The 17,203-nt window shown below is 34.4% G+C and overlaps 1 protein-coding gene across 1 annotated transcript in view; it reads right to left on the bottom strand.

Moving 5' to 3' along the window:
• The window catches only part of dnm1a (dynamin 1a), a 79,966-nt gene that overhangs the window by 38,152 nt on the left and 24,611 nt on the right, over window positions 1-17,203 (bottom strand). The window contains exons 2-10 of the mRNA XM_058775565.1: window positions 15,550-15,623; window positions 13,581-13,730; window positions 13,165-13,368; window positions 11,554-11,652; window positions 9,092-9,252; window positions 8,712-8,854; window positions 8,479-8,614; window positions 6,480-6,547; window positions 4,757-4,895 (exon numbers count right to left, since the gene is read on the bottom strand). Coding sequence (XP_058631548.1) covers window positions 4,757-4,895; window positions 6,480-6,547; window positions 8,479-8,614; window positions 8,712-8,854; window positions 9,092-9,252; window positions 11,554-11,652; window positions 13,165-13,368; window positions 13,581-13,730; window positions 15,550-15,623 — 1,174 coding nt within the window. The remainder of the gene's footprint in view (window positions 1-4,756; window positions 4,896-6,479; window positions 6,548-8,478; window positions 8,615-8,711; window positions 8,855-9,091; window positions 9,253-11,553; window positions 11,653-13,164; window positions 13,369-13,580; window positions 13,731-15,549; window positions 15,624-17,203) is intronic.

The raw sequence follows: 17,203 nt of genomic DNA on the forward strand, positions 1-17,203 counted from the left end.
TAATTCTTTCAAATAAATAATAGATAACTACATAAAGTATTCTGGTCAAATTCTCACTATTAACTATGGCTTTTGCCTCAATATACTCCTAATTACTACTTATTAATACTTAGTAAAGTAGTTGTAAAGTTTAAGAATTGTGCAGGATTTAGAATAAGGTCTTGCAGAATAAGACATTAATATGTGCTTTTTAAGTAATAATAAACAGCTAATATCCCAGTAATATTCATGTTAATAGTGAGAATTGGTGTTACTAATATACTTATTAACTCACCAAAGTATTTAAAGTGTGAAGGGTACATAAAAAGCATGCATTTTAAGGTTAGGATTAAAATTTTTATGTTAAATCCAGTATTGTATTGTATAGTTTATACACTGTATTAAGTTCAATTACATAAGAAGTAACTGTAATTAAATTACAGAAAAAATAAGATACTTTTTCAAGGGAAAAGTAATTAAATTACAGTAACTAGTTACACCCAGCACTGTAATATATGATGCTGATGCACTGGAACTTGTGGTCAGTGTGGAATCAAACACACACACACACACCAGCAGAGTATTTGGGGTTGCTGTGCTCAGACACAGGGATGCAGTGAACAGTGATCAGGGATCAGCGGTAGAAATGAGCGACAGGCGTAACAAACGTGTTACTGAGAACAGAGTCCTTGTGTGGATTCACACCGACGGCCCTTCAACCTTCACAGCACACGCTGCATAAACGAGCCTCTTTTATATCATATCATAAAACCGCATGAAATCAAATGACATTACTGACAGTCCACCCTTCATCTGGCGCTATTTACTCGCCCTAGTGTCGTCCCAAACGCGTATGACGCTGAAACGTGAAAGGAGAATTTCTGAAAAATCTTCATGCAGCTCTTTTTCATTTCTGTCAAGCTCCAAAAACGACATAAAACCGACTGAATTACTGTGTTTTCCTCATTTATGAATCAAGTTTAAATTCCTATTGCGCCTTGATGCATGCATGTGTGTAATAAACGAATATGTCTGAATAAACTTCAATCTTAAGCGACTTAATTTTAGGTCTAAAGCTTCACATGACTTGCATAATTCATATTGACTGCTATTTTGCATATATGATGCTTTTATGGGGGTTTGGGGTCTATTCTGGAGCTTGAAGATTCTTCAGAGAATCTCATTTTGTGCTTCAAGGGAAAAAACAACGACATACGAGTTTGAGTGAATCGTTTTTGGGTGAGCTGTTTCTTCTGGTTTTTAGGCACAAAACGTTCAGTCCAAATCCACAGAAGGCAGAATGCAATGTTGGAGGGATGATGAAATGATAAAAGAGGAGAGAAAGAGGGAACGAGAGAGAGACAGAGATGTTCTGGTATGACGGTTAGTCTGCTGGTGTAAGAAGATCTTCCAGCCTAAATCATCAGTTATTCCATGAATGTCAAACAAAAGAGACGAGCCACAATGACGTTATTCTCACGCTAGAACAAAAACACACACATCTGACAGAAAACACACGGACAGAACCAACAATAACTGAGAAAACGCAAAAACAGGGCCAAACCAGGGCGCATGCGTTGTTAACACAGATTCAAACTGGGGAGTTTGGATGAAATCTCTACCCTTCTGTAAAAAAGGACACAAGGACTTAGTAAATTAAACTGACACAGACAAAAGAAACCAGGATGAAAACTGAGTGGTAAGGATAGACCGATAGTTGCTGGACTGATGGATGAATCCTAGTTTTTGCACAAACAAGATTTATTCTGCATTTACATGAGCCAAATCTGAGAAGAGAATATGACTAGATCCCTAGGAGTTCGGTGTAATGTTATTTGATCTTCAACAGTTTATAGGAAATCACAGAACGCTGACAACCAATGGCACACTTTCTCTCAAATCAGAATTTGCCATCAAAAATGAAACAATGAAAAAAATGGCCTTTTGATGCCATTTTTATGCAAAAACAACAACAACAAAAATTCAGGTTAAATATGACCTGGACATGTTTTGAGATGCACACTAATCTCGTTACTGAACCTGAGAATACAGACACAGACGCTGTCCTGAAGCTCTGATTTAAGTCTGATCCACGCCTGATCTCGTTAGCACTTGTATGTAAAGTGTGCACATCAGCGTTGTATTTGCTAACTAAAATTAAAACAATAAATAAAGCTGAAATTAAAATATAATTTATAATCTTTAAATTAGCAACAAAAACTTTAGAAAATTATGCCTTGGCAACAAACTTAAAATAAGTTTAAGCTAAACTTAATAAAAGTAAATTAAAGCTAAATAGCAGAAAGCATTTCAAATCCACATCACAAAATTAAATTCAAAATATTAATATATACTACTAAACAACACATTAAAACAACATATGGACAGATTCTAAAACGTGAAAGTATGTACGAGAAATATAACTTAAGAGGCAAATATTGATGAGTCCGCTGTCCTTCTTCTTCAAATCTGAATCTGATGCTGTTTCAGCAGCTGATAAACACTCAGCTGATCCTCAATTACACAAAATCAAATAAACGTCTAAACTTCACAGGAAAGATGTCACAGTATCAGCACAATCCCACAATGCACTGCACTACACAGACAGAATGAGGAGAACGGATAAACGCAGCGAGTGGCCAGAATGTAAAGATGATGCATGATGATGAAGATGACGATGATGATGATGATGAAGCAGCACTGAAGCTCAAATCGTAACGACGACAGCGACGTTTCACACAAAAATGACAATTTTGTCATCATTTACACACCTTTAATGTTTGAATAAAGAGCGACACGAGGGTGAGTACAGGATGACAAAATGGTCTTTTTTTCTGTGCATTATTTCTTTAACTATATAAACGACCCTAAAAGCATTGCCACCTACTTCACCTACACTGACAACCACAGATCGTGTAAAGTCCAGCCATCGGTCTATCCGTACGTTACAGATAGACGAGGACGAACAGAGCTTCGTTCCGCTTTACCTTCTCACTACATTTGCGAATGGTGGAGGTGAGTTCGCTCACAACCATATCTATACATTTCAGGCACGGCCCGTTTAGCTTTTGGATCTGCTTTTTCACTATGGCCTCGAAGGCCAGGTCGGGGGTGAACAGGCCCGTCCTGTAGAGGAAGTCATGGAGGAAGAGCAAGAGGAAGAGAGGAGGAAGAAGAGAGAGGATCCATACAGGTGGAAGAATGACAGACAGACAGACAGACAGACAGCACAGAGGAAAGAGAAGGCAAGTGAGACATTTGGTTTCTCCTCAAGCCATTCGACAGCGGCTCGACCCATCGACAGAAGCTTCCAGAACACAGCTGTGCGAACCGAAGGCAGTCCCAGAGCTTCTTGTATTGTTCTTCTGCAATGCATTTATTCATCGAATCACACTCACGGGAGCGCAGACTGCCGTCAGCCGCATCTCAGCCTTGCTCGAAACTTCTGCCTCTAAAAAACAGAGCGCTCAGGACGCTGAGGTCTGCTAGAGGAACACATCCTTCATGAGAAGAAGATATTACCTTTGGCTTTTGGATGCTGATGTGCATCGCTTTGCTCTGGGGAGTTATGCTGTAAAAATGAATGCTATTATAACCGTAACTACTGTAAAAATGCTATGGTAAAAACCTGTTCATTTGTTAACAATGATGATGGTGCGTTCAAGTCATGTTGGAAAGATCTCAAAACTCGAGAAAATATGTTGGATAGAATGGAAGCAGCATCTGTATTAATATTGAAATTAATTATAATCTAAAAGTTGCATGTACAAAAAAAAGTCTTCTTGTAATTTACAATGAAAACCCATAAATGGACATTCCCAGAATTGGTGTAACACAAACTGTAAATTTCACGGGAAAAAACAAATAACACACCACACAACAAAATCTCGAAATAGTAAAAATTGTTTTAAAATAGTGTTTTCTTGTAAAATGTACTCCAGTAATCTTTGTTCTATTTAAAACTTTGAAAAATCATTTTTTTTACTGTGTACATTTGGGTTTTATGATACATTTTACTGTATGATTTTAAGTTTAGGTTTATTGCATTATTTTAGTGTCATGGATTGTAAAAAAAAAAAAAAAAAATGTAAAAGAATATTAAAGACATTACAAATATACATAGAAATGACTAAAACATTTCCGGAATTCGGGTTGTAGAAGAAATGTGTAAAAACATGAAAATGACTAAAACTTAATTATTATTTTTTGAATGTGTAAATAAAAAAGATTTCTTTGGAGTTATGTTTTACAAGAAAATACTGTTTCAGACTTTCTACTTTAAATTTTACATTTAATTCAATGTGTTACTTGCTGTTTCTTTGTGTTCTTTGTGTCAAATTTACCAGCAATTTCTGAGTGAAAGTAAAATCATGATGTTTTTTTTTTGTGTATGATAGTCTGTTATAAAGATAAAAAACAGATTAAAATGATTACAGTTAATGATTTTATACTGTAAATTTAAGTTCAATCTGTAAAATTGTAAAATCTTTATTTTACAGTAAAGTTCTGGCAACCACAGCTGTAAATGTCACAGATTTATTTACCAGCATAACCCAGCCTGGAGCAAAATCATCTGAATCCAACAGAAATCAAACTATGAACTTCGCTCATCTAGCGGAGAAGCCTCAGCGTCCGCGGCCCTCCATACAGAAAGCTAATGCTGCCATTCTACCCAGAATCCCTCTGTCCACAGCCGCAGGCACACAAACACACACAGACCCCTGTCAGAGGAGGCTCACAGCACTGGTTTGGGTCCAAGCCTCCAGCAGGCCTTTACCTTCTTGGTACACTGTCTAACGGTATTGACTAGCTCAGAAATGACCATGTCCACACATTTCTGGCACGGCTCTTTAATCTTCCCAATCTGCCTTTTCACAATGGTCTCAAAGGCCATGTCCGGCGTGAAGAGCCCAGTTCTGCCCGTCGGAGAGAACGGACAGGAAAGAACGACAGGCGGAGGAGAGAAAGAAAAGGAGAAATTGGGCGGAAAGAAGAGTGTTAATCCAAAAGAAATACTATAAGAAAAGAATGAAGAACTGAAATAATGGCTCCAAACGTCCTGCTGAAGCTGCACTCAACTGTTACGTTTAACACGTTTAAATATGTTTAAGGTTTTTAAATGTATCAAATTAAGTTCAGTGTAATCATTTAATTATCACTGAAGCTCAATATATCAACAAAACTAAAGCTGAAATGAGAACAGCAGCAGTAGAAAGGAGAAATTGGGTGGAAAGAAAGACGGAAAGGGTCTTAATGTGTGTCGTATTATTAGTTTAGCATGTTAAGTAATGAAATTATTTAAATATGGTTCACATTTAAGCATATCTAATTAAGTTGAGTTTCATTATTGAACTGTCAAGATGCCTGAAATATCAAAACAACTAAAACATTGGAGTTCATTTAGCGAAAATTGAAAAACGTAATGTTTTTGGTAACACTTTATTTTAAGGTGTCCTTGTTACGCGTTACATGTACTTACTAAAATAATAACAATTAATTATGCATAATTACATGCAAGTACCCCTAAGCCAAACCCTAATCCTAAACATAAGTAAGTGCATGTAGTTAGTTAATATTACTCGTTACTTAAATGTATAATTACATTGTAACAAAGACACCTTAAAATAAAGTGTAACCATGTGGTTGTTGTTGTTTTTTTAGAATTTAATGCATTTGGTTTTGATGCAAACAAAATAATATGCAACAAAAACTGGTAACACTTTACACTTTGCATTAATTAACATTAACTAAAAATGCAAAAATTTTAAAATAATACTTTTTATTTATTCATTTAGTTTATTAATCGGAGTTAATGTTACTTACAACTTGTTTAATATAATATTTACTAATGGGACCTTATTGTAAAGTTGCTGGTTTTCTTTGCATCAAAACAAAATTCATTAAATTAAAAAGTGCAATAAAATTCTAAATGTAAACATTCAGAAACAATTTTCAATCAAAATAATGCTAGTAAATTCCAATTACAAAGAAAACTATAATTAATAGTAATAAATTATAAAGAAATGTAAAGTAAAACACTGAATTAAACATGAAAATGATTTTTTGTAAATAAAACTGATTATTGGAGTGGGTTTTTTCATGAAAATACTATTTCAGTTTTCCTACTTCAGAATTTCAAGTTTAATTTGACGAGTTACTTGCCATTTCTTTCTATTTTTAGTGAAATTTACTAGCAAATTCTGAGTGAAAATTCTTCAACTTCTGAGATATAATCTGTTGGATAAATGGAGGATCATTAATTAGCCAGATGGCAATAATTATCAAGACTAAAGCCTGATTAGTCACTGAAGCCCAAACATCACGCTTCATGGCCTAAAGACGAGAGACGCAGTTCATTCGAGGCGGACGGTCACCGATCTAATCACAAACACGTCCTCTGATCAGATGAGATGCCCTCACACAGAGACTCGGAGGCGTTTGTGGTCAGATGTGTGACGTATATCACGAGCAGCACACATAACACTGAAGGACAGACGTGCCTGATGCCGTGGATGTTCTTGATGGCGTAGCTGATCTCCTTGCGCAGCTCCTTCTCGTCAAACTCCATCTGAGGACACACAACACAAATAATAACCAAATAAACCAGCAATCTAGAACCTCGTTTTCAGAGCACAATATTTCACTAAAAACTCAAAAGAAAGGAAGAAAATCGAGCCTGTTGTTGTGCATTGTGATTTATTTCCGTATTTCATCCCTCCTCAATTATTAGCAGCCCACTGAAATGTGGGAAAAGCTATTTTATACTACATTAATAATATAATATTATAGTCTGTTGTAATATATAATAATATTAATATATTATAGAAGTTATAAGAATATGATTTCTTTAAAATATTCTTAAAAGAATATTTCTTATTTGATAAAGAATACAGTAATATGAAATATTTTAATATATTGAAATATATTACATTGAAAATAGTTCCTTTAAATTGTAATAATATTTTATAATATTATTTTTTGCTGTATTTTCATCAAATAAATGCAACCTTTTTGTTTTTTTATTGTGTAATTAATTACATATATATATATATATATATATAAAATAGTATAATAAAATAATTACAGTGATAATTATTATAGTAATAAAAATCTATTAGGTAGAAAAACAGTGGTATTTTGGCACAACAGTGAACTATTGAGAATGATTTATTTTCCCATTACAGTAATAAGGAATTGGAGGTTGCATGTACTTTACTGGCATAAAAATAATGGCATAATGCAGATTTATTGTTTCGATTTTGGCCTGAGATGTTTTAGCATCACATTACGAAACAGCATGAGAGACTGTTTGCATCACAAAGCCAGCATACTGGAAACATAACAGAGAATAATATTACATAGAGAGATAAAACTCCATAAATGAGCAGAACTCATGACTGAAAGTAGTGATATTCATAAGCTACAGAAACCTCAAACAGATCTGTGGATCAACTACTTCCTGTTGGCTGCTGCAGACAGTGATTTATTGTGTGCGTGCGTGCGTGCGTGCGTGTGTGCGTGCGTGTGTGTGTGTGTGTGTGTGTGTGTGTGTGTGTGTTTTCCAGGCCACAGGAAGGCGGAATGTTTTACTCATACAGTCTGCGCTGAGGCCCGAGGGAGACGCAATCCTGCGCCGTGACTCATGTGTTACTGCTGCTGCTGAACGATACAGAGACTCAGAGACTCACAGATCAGTCTGACGACTCCTAAAGATAGCTTTCTCTTCACTCTGCAGGAGACAGACTAAACAATACCAGTCACAATTTACGAATAATTCAATTTTTTATGTCTCTTCTGCTCACCAAGGCTTCATTTATTTGATCAAAAATACAGTAAAAATTGTGAAATATTATTATAATGTAAAACAGCTGTTTTCTATGTGAATATGTGTTAAACTGTAATTTATTTCTGTGATGCGCAGCTGTATTTTCAGCATCATTACTGCAGTCTTCAGCGTCACATGATCTTCAGAAATCATTCTAATATACTGATTTGCTGCTCAAGAAACATTTCTGATTATTATCAATGTTGAAAACAGTTGTGCTGCACAATATTTTTGTGGAAACTGTTACATTTTATTTTTCAGGATTCACAGATGAATAGAAAGTTCAAAAGAACAGCATTTATTTAAAATAGAGATCTTTTGTAACATTACACATGTCTTTATTGGCACTTTTGATCTCATTCATTTAACGTAATGCCTCCTTGATGAATAAAAGTGTTAATTTCTTATTTTTTAACTGTTTTCAACATTGATAATAATCAGTATAATCTGTACAGTTGAACAGATATCCATATAGAAAACAGCTTTTTTAATTGTAATAATATTTCACTGTTTTGTGACTGTACATCGGGACTCAGGTGGGCTGGTGTAAATGCAAAGCCTCAGACACATAATTCTTTAATGTGTATATGCATTTATCGTGTCCTAGCATGAGATTAATGTGAATGTTGAGTGGAGAAACACTATCTGTGAGAAGTGCACATGTGCTCTCGCACCTTCACCAGCTCGAAGGGGAATCGCTCGTGGAAGATGCGATTGATTCTGGCTCCTCCGGACAGCTCATACGTGTCTATCTGATCTCCAGAGCCCTCGATACGCTTCTCGAAATCCACCGAGAACTGCTGCACCATCCTGAAACCAACAATACAGACACTGAGCATTCCTCATCTGTAGTTCTGTCTCTGAGCCTCATTCATTCGTTCAGAGACGGTGAATGTGGTTGACTGACTGCAGCAGGGCTTTGGTCTTCCGGGACGGATCGTCTGGACGGAAGTTCTTGTATTCCTCCACTTCCTTCTCGATGGACAGCAGCTGGCTCTGCAGTTTAACACGCAGCCCGGGGAGCGTGTCACGGATGTGATTGGTCAGTTGCTGCAGAACAGAGAAGAGAAAACAGAGATAAAAAGGAAAGACAATGACATTGAAGCTTGACGGTTCATTCCTACAGTAGTAATTAATATTCATGAGCTTGGTGTTTCCTCACTCCGCCCCCACAGCTTTATCCTGAAGGTGCTGCAGTTCAGCTGTTATTCTCAAAACTCGGCTGTGTGTATGTGGCCGAAACAAACCAAACAGAGAGTTTGTGGGTCTGTAGACTGTAGGTCTCACCTGGTTGAGGGTTTTCTGCAGGAACGGCGTTCCCATGCGGTCCGCCAGGTGTCTGTAACTGGCATGAGACAGAAAAAACTTCCTCTCCGCCGCCATAGCAGCGTTAATGTCCTTCTTCCCGTCGATGTCTTTCTGACTGCGGTTCACCACACCGATGTACCCTGCAGCCAGACAAACACAGCAGCGTTAGATGACTTCAGATCAGATCATTTGATCTCGGTATAATTATGTCGGAGTTCATGCTGAGATCTCTGATTGCAGGCTTTATTATGAGTACGGTAAACAATCAAAGAAACTCATTTGTGACCCTGGAGCACAAAACCAGTCATAAGGGTTCATTTTTGAAATTGAGATTTATACATACATACAATAAATGCGCTTTCCATTGATGTATGGTTTGTTAGGATCGGACAATATTTGGCTGAGATACAACTATTTGAAAATCTGAGGGTGCAAAAAAATCTAAATATTGAGAAAATCGCCTTTAAAGTTGCCTAAAATAAGTCCTTAGCAATGCATATTACTAATCAAAAGTTACATTTTGATAAATTTACAAAATATCTTCATGGAACATAATATCCTAATGATTTTTGGTATAAAAGAAAAATGTATAATTTTGACCCATACAATGTATTGTTGGCTATTGCTATAAATATAGCTGTGCTGCTTATGACTGCTTCTGTGCTGCAGGGTCACATTTGTGATTTGTGAGTTACATGACATGATTTTTTTGCTTTGGGAGTGAGGTGCAAATATAAAAAGAGAATGAAGAAGAAAGAAACGTGTGGATTAAAAGGTTAAACGCTCCAATCTCTCATTCCAGTGACGTCGCTCGAGAAAGCCAGGATCCGTCTCAAGTGTGTTTGCGGTTTTCACGTTGGCTGTATTACACGAGCGGACCGCGGCGAGGGAGGCTGAAGACACGTTTGATGGGAAAACCTGAAGTGTGGACGTGAGCAGCGAGTGGAAAACCTCTACGTCAGCACACTGCAGCACAGACTTTCCCATAAATATCCTTTATTGCCCAGCAAAGAAAGAAAGCAACGTTTTTTCCAGATGTGTCAAAGAAATGAAGACAATGTTTTTTTCTCTCTCTGATTCTGTCTTTCCGCTGCAGCGGTGAGAAACACAGACGTTACTCCACTAGAGGGAAACAGAGAGATGAAGTTTGATCGCTGATGGAACTACTCCAGTATTACCTGCTTAAAGCTGCGCACACTTTACCATAGTAAACCAAAATAACATGGTTACTAGTATGAGTACAAAGTTACTAGTAGCTGCAGTTTCTATTGTTTTTTTTAATCAAATCTAGACTTTTAAATTTTCCTAAAAGGCACAGAAGACAAAAAAACAGTGGGGAAAAAAAGTAAAAATTAGTGCTGTCAAACGATTAATCGCGATTAATCGCATCCAAAGTAAACGTTTTTGTTTATATAATATATGTGTGTACTGTGTATATTTATTATGTATATATAAAGATACACACACATACAGTATATATTTTGAAAATATGTACATCTATATATTTATATTCATATAATTTATTTTATATTTAAATATTAGTGCTGTCAAACGATTAATCGCATCCAAAATAAAAGTTTTTGTTTACATAATATATGTGTGTGTGTACTGTTTATATTTATTATGTATGTATAAATACACACACATGCATGTATATATTTAAGAAAAATAGGTCATGTTTATATATTAAATATATATATATATATATATATATATATATATATATATATAATATAAATTATATGAATATAAATATATACATGTAAATAAATTAAGTTACTTTCAAAATATATACTGCATGTGTGTGTATTTATATATACATAATAAATAAACACAGTACACACACATATTATGTAAACAAAAACTTACTTTGGATGCGATTAATCGCTTGACGCACTAATAAAAATATTTTTATAAATCTAAAAAACAAGTGAATTTCATTTTTAAAATACATTTTGTTTTATTATTTAAATATTTTTGCTAAAATATATAAATCAAATTTGTTAATTAAATCAAAAATACTGTATGTAATAGTTTAAATAAGTAATTTTAGAAAATCTAAATAAAAAATATATATTTTATTTGTTTACCTGCATGTCACGTGAATATTATCCAACATTAGAGAATCATGAACATGCAAATTGGTTGTTAAATTATTGAAATATGAATGTAAAATTGTTTTTTAGGACATCCAATCAGAACTTTTTTTTTTTTTTATTTAATTTAAATGAAAATAACTTAAAATTATTCTTATAAATTAAATATAATTAAAATAATTCATTGCTGATGAATGAGGAAAATAAGTGGCTGCACAGTTGTTCAGCATAAAACAAAGCAACAGAAATGGTTGTGAAGTATGTGTGAGTTGAAGAAATGGGATTTTGAGGGCATTGAGGTCACAGCTGGATTAATTATTAGCATGTTTTCATGAAGATCCTCACCTCTCCGCAGCGGCAGCAGCTTGTTCTCCAGGATATCCCGAGCGTCGGTCCCTTCATCCATTAGATCGAGTTTAGTGATCACACCGATCGTCCGCTGACCTGCTCGCACACGCAAACACACAACGCATGAGAGCACAAGCACGGTTTGACCTGTGACCGGTCTGCAAACAGCACCTTTAGCTGCATCCGCTTTGTTTTATATATGTTTTGTGCTGATCAAGGTTTCTGTGGGTCTTAAAGAGCCCTTCCACAAATGAAGACCTTAAAAGGGTCTTACAGCAGAGCTGAAAGTCTTAAATTCATAAAGTAATGGCATTAAATATTGTTTACACTGCAAAAAAATTGTATCTTGTTTTCCAGTACAAATATCTAAACATCCTTAAATCAAGATAAATTTAGAGATGCAAAATGAAGATATGAATTTCTCTTGTTTTCTGATAAATTCAACAAAATTAAAGTTTATGCTTAAAACAAGAACAAATATCTGTCAATAGGGAAAGAAAACTAGTTTTCCCTTTGAATTAAGTTGATTTTTCTGACTATAGACAGATAAACAGTTTCTAAACAGACACAAACAGTTTCTCAGAAAACAAGACTTTTTATTTTAAGTCATTTTGTAAAAGTATCTTTAGATACTTGCCCTGGAAAACAAGACAAAAATACTGAGGAAGAACATCAGAAGGTGCAGTAGAAGTTATATATAAGCGGTATTTTCAAATTTTACATTTAGAGACCATATTGACTTTTTGTTTTCCATTCAATTTTTTTCTTAGATTTTCTTCATTTGGTCTTAAAACACCTTGAATTTACTGTAATAAAACCTTCAGATACCCTGCTAATTAATATGATGGTGCTCAAAAAATAATTATACATGAAATATATGCTAAATATATGTTGCAAACAGCGAAGTTCATTTAAATGTATTTTTGAAATAGAAGATGCATTTAGTTTCAATCTTCATATACCAAAATATGTTTCTAAATGTATTTTAATAAATTTCCAGTCTTACAGTAGCTACATTTAAGCTAAATACAAATGTGGATGGCCTACTAGAGATCAAAAATAGATTTATAATGATTTAATAATGTTTAATATTTTTCCATATTGCAATATTACATTTTTGGAGCATTTTAAATTATGTTCCTTGCTGAAGCTTAATAAAATGTGTTATATGTTCACACATCAAGTTTTTCTTCAATATGTGAATGCATTTTCTAGGACTGCAATATATAGAGGGCAAATCTATATTTTTAAATGTAAAAAAAAAAAAATATATATATATATATATATATATATATATATATACACACATTTAACATATATTTCCAAAAATATACAAAAAATAGTAGAAAATATATTTGCGTAAATATATTTTGTAACATATTTTAGCAAATATATTTTTTGGCCATTTTTAAAAATTTTGTAATGTATTTAAAAATATATTTGACAATATGTTTTTTGTTTGTTTGAATATTTTGAATGCAGTGCCTTATTTTGCAAGAGATGTGAGGCATTTTGCATTTTGTGTGCAATTCTTGGATTTGTGTGTGAAGTTTTGAAAATGTGTGCAAGCAGCTGAAAGGACTGTAATGTGTTACAGATGACGCGCACCCTGCGGGTCGACTTCTTTGGCGATCTTCAGGGCGTCGGAGTTGGCGAGGTCGGAGTTGGCGGGCGACACGGCCAGCAGCAGGCAGTTGTCTTTGGTCACAAACTGCATCAGCATTTCTTTGATCTGGTGCTCGATGTCTGCGGGCTGATCTCCCACCGGCACTTTAGTCATTCCCGGCAGATCCACCAGAGTCAGGTTCAGCACTGCGCACACAACACACAGTCACGAGCGCTCGGCCACAACAGATCATTACTAATTTACATCGGCTAAACTAAGAACTAAAAAACTATTGAGAACTCAATGTTGCCTTATTTTTTGTTTTTACGTTTTTTTTCAACTCTTTCTTTTTTACACTGAAACTGAGACGTCTGTGAGAGCGAGGGGGTGGAGCTTCGCTAATGAATATTAATCTGACCGTTGGGCGAGTAGACGCGCAGGTTGATGGGCACGGGAGAAATGCCTTTATTCTGTCCCGTGACTCGATCCGTCTCCCCCTCGATCTCCTGACGCACCTCATCGAAGTCCGTGAACTTCTTCCCCTTACAGTGGAGGAACTCGGCATATTCTGAGACGAAACGTTAGAAAACACATCATTACAGTAAAAACTGATCATAACTCGAAGTCCTGCCTGTCTCTATGTAAAGCCTGACATATGAAACATAACAGTTTATTGAACCATCAGACAAAATATTTTACAATTTAAAAAAAAAAAGCGTGCATATGTGTTTTTATTAAGCATCATATTTGATCATCAGGCTTTTATGGCTGATACAGTGAGAATATGAAGGAAAAAACAGCTCAATTTGATTCAGAGACTCAAACTGAGCAAAAATATGAATGATATGCTGATATGATGAAATTCTGCTGCTTGTGATGTAAATCAGTGAGATGTTTAAAACAGTGCAGCAGATACTGACATAAAATGATCTAAATATCAGTCTTCGCTCTATATCTCCAATAATACATCTTACTAAGATGAGATTGAAATGATCTAAACATATCATCCAATGCTGACTGAGAGATGAAGAAATAAACGCTCCTCAGAAGATCCTGATGATCAGATTTGAGACTAAAAAATGATTGATGGAGAATCAAGTGTCTGGAAATATTACTGCGATTGTGTGTGAAACAGGTTTATCAGCAGAGTTTGATCATGTCGATCATTTAAAGCCTTAGAAATACAACACAGTAGTTTTATGAGTTAAATGGAGGTGCAGACTGCTACACTAGATGGCAGTGTTTATGCCAGAAAGACTTTCAAAAGCAACAGTGAATCCAGTGTTGCCAACTTAGTAAAGCTAAATTTAGCAACTTTTCAGACTACCTTCGCAACTTTTTCTTCCAAAAGCACTTAGCAACAAATTTAGCTATTTTTACATTTTATTTGGCAACTTTTGATAAGTGACTCAAATTACTCAAAAGGAGGAAACCAAAAACGCCTGGCAGTACACATATCACTTGAATTAAGTTAGTTGCTATTCGCCATTTTTTTAATTAATAATAATAATAATAATATTGAATAATTGTTCATTAATGATACACCTTGTTAGTAGTGATCAGTTAGTACACTGTAAGAAAAATATCTAAAACTACAAAAGGTACTAGTAATTTTCCAGGACATTATCTGTTATCTATTATAAGCTTTTGTAAGCCTCTAACCCCAAAACACAAAACACAATGCGAAATTAAAAATGCAGATTAAAACCTGTGAAAAATCAATACGGAAAATTCCTTCATATTAACATAATAGATTGTGCCCTATTTTTACAGACTTTTCTTAGAGTGTAGCACACTAACTAACTACTAATACACTGCTTAAAAGTATTATTGTTCAGAATTTTATTTGTTTACCGGGTAATAAAAAAAAAAACATTTTCAATAATTCAATGTATTTAATTAGTGCTGTCAAACGATTAATCGTTTTGTTTACATAATACATGTGTGTGTGCTGCGTATATTTTTTATGCATGTATATATATTTCAGAAAAATGTTATTTTTATATATTAAATATATTTATTTATAATATACATTATATGAATATAAATATAGACGTACAACATATTTTCAAAATATGTACTGTATGCGTGTATCTTTATATATACATAATAAATATACACAGAACACATATATTATGCAAACAAAAACTTTTATTTTGGATGACAGCACTAATTTTAATATTATACATTTATATTATTTTACGAACAAATCTAAATGAACATATATAAAATCATTTTTTTGCTGAAATTTGATGTAGTGACAATTTCGCGTCGTGCAATGAACATCACGACGGCATTTAGCAACAAATCAACCTTCCTCCCTGAAACTGAGTTGGCAACACTGAGTGAATCTGATGTGTTTCTGCTGGTCCAGACCTGAGGCTCACCTGTGGGGCAGTTGATGAGCTGCAGGACGAGCGGACGCCGCGTGACGATGCCAGAGCCGCGCGGGAGAAAATCCCTGTGCAACAGAAGGACAGCGAGGTGAGTGACCATCACAGCAAACACTGCAGCGCTCTGGGGGTCAAACCAGGATCTGACTCTAACACTCCTCTCTGCAGTGAAGACGCTGAACTTACTGACATCACACAATCTGATCATACAGAAATACTGATTAGTGTGTGAATGCAAAAGAAATGTTGAAAGTTGAAAACACATTTTACAATTTTGCGACCACAAAACCAGTCATAAGAGCTGAATAAATAATCTTTCCATTGATGTATGGTTTGTTAGGATCGGACAATATTTGTCTGAGATACAACTATTTGAAAATCTGGAATCTGAGGGTGCAAAAAAATCTAAATATTAAGAAAATCTCCTTTAAAGTTGTTCAAATGAAGTTCTTAGCAATGCATATTACTAATCAAAAATGAAGTTTTGATTTAGTTACGGAAGGGAATTTGCAATATCTTCATGGAACATGATCTTAATATCCTAATGATTTTTGGCATAAAAGAAAAATGTATAATTTTGACCCATACAATGTATTGTTGGCTATTGCTACAAATATAGCTGTGCTGCTTATGACTGCTTCTGTGCTGCAGGGTCACATATAATATCAGCCCATCTGCATTTCCCAGTGCATCAACATTATATTTTAATTGCCTGAATATAATAAATTCTCCTTAAAGTAGGTTTAATTTGATGCATTTTTTAAATTTTACTTTAGCTAGTTGCTAAGGCAACATTTCTCATTTTTGTTGAAGCATTAAAATAACTAACCCTATTAAATAAAAATTAATAAATACTATATAGACCTTGACAAAATGACAAAATCAACAAAACTACTAAAACTTTGACTAAAATTTAAATGAAAACAGAAAATATAAATCTAATTCAACAAACTAAATATCAACATTAGCATCTCAGTGATACTAAAATAAGTTTATTTTAAGTACCAACTATTAAAAAGTGTTTACGAGTTGCAGAAATATCACAGCTTAGTTTTATGCTCTGTGGTGTGAATCTATTGCTCATTTCTGCAGGAAACATTCAACTGCAGTAAAGATGCTAAATATAATCAATTCTACCTGAATTAGATTTAATTTGATGCATTCTTTTGGTCTGAGAACAAGCAGTATTTGCAGAACAAATAGTGTCAATAATGTGATGTGCTTTGGGCCCGAGGTGAAAAAAACATGATTTCTTGAAGGTTCAGCAGTAAATACTGAGGAATATTTCAAAATTGATGCAATGCTGACACTGTTATTGAACTGAATTGATCGGAATAATGACTCTATTGTCTTCTGTAGAGCTGCTTTACAGCTGAAATTGAATTAGTTTTATAAATGATGAATTTTACAACATTAACAGTGTTTATTTTCCTGTTTATTATTCTGAAACCGTCTGTACTGTAGAATCAGAATCAGAGCTTTATATTGCCAAGTATGTTTGCACATAAATAAACAGAAATAGATTAAATTTGTATGTACATTTGTGATATATAAATGGAATAGAATAGAATTAGCAAAGAATGGAATAAGAAATAAACATGACTTTTCATGCAAAATGACAAGGAAACACGCAGCACTGGAGTTTTGC

Source organism: Onychostoma macrolepis, chromosome 05 (assembly GCF_012432095.1).
Source record: "Onychostoma macrolepis isolate SWU-2019 chromosome 05, ASM1243209v1, whole genome shotgun sequence".
Classification (NCBI taxonomy): Eukaryota; Metazoa; Chordata; class Actinopteri; order Cypriniformes; family Cyprinidae; genus Onychostoma; species Onychostoma macrolepis.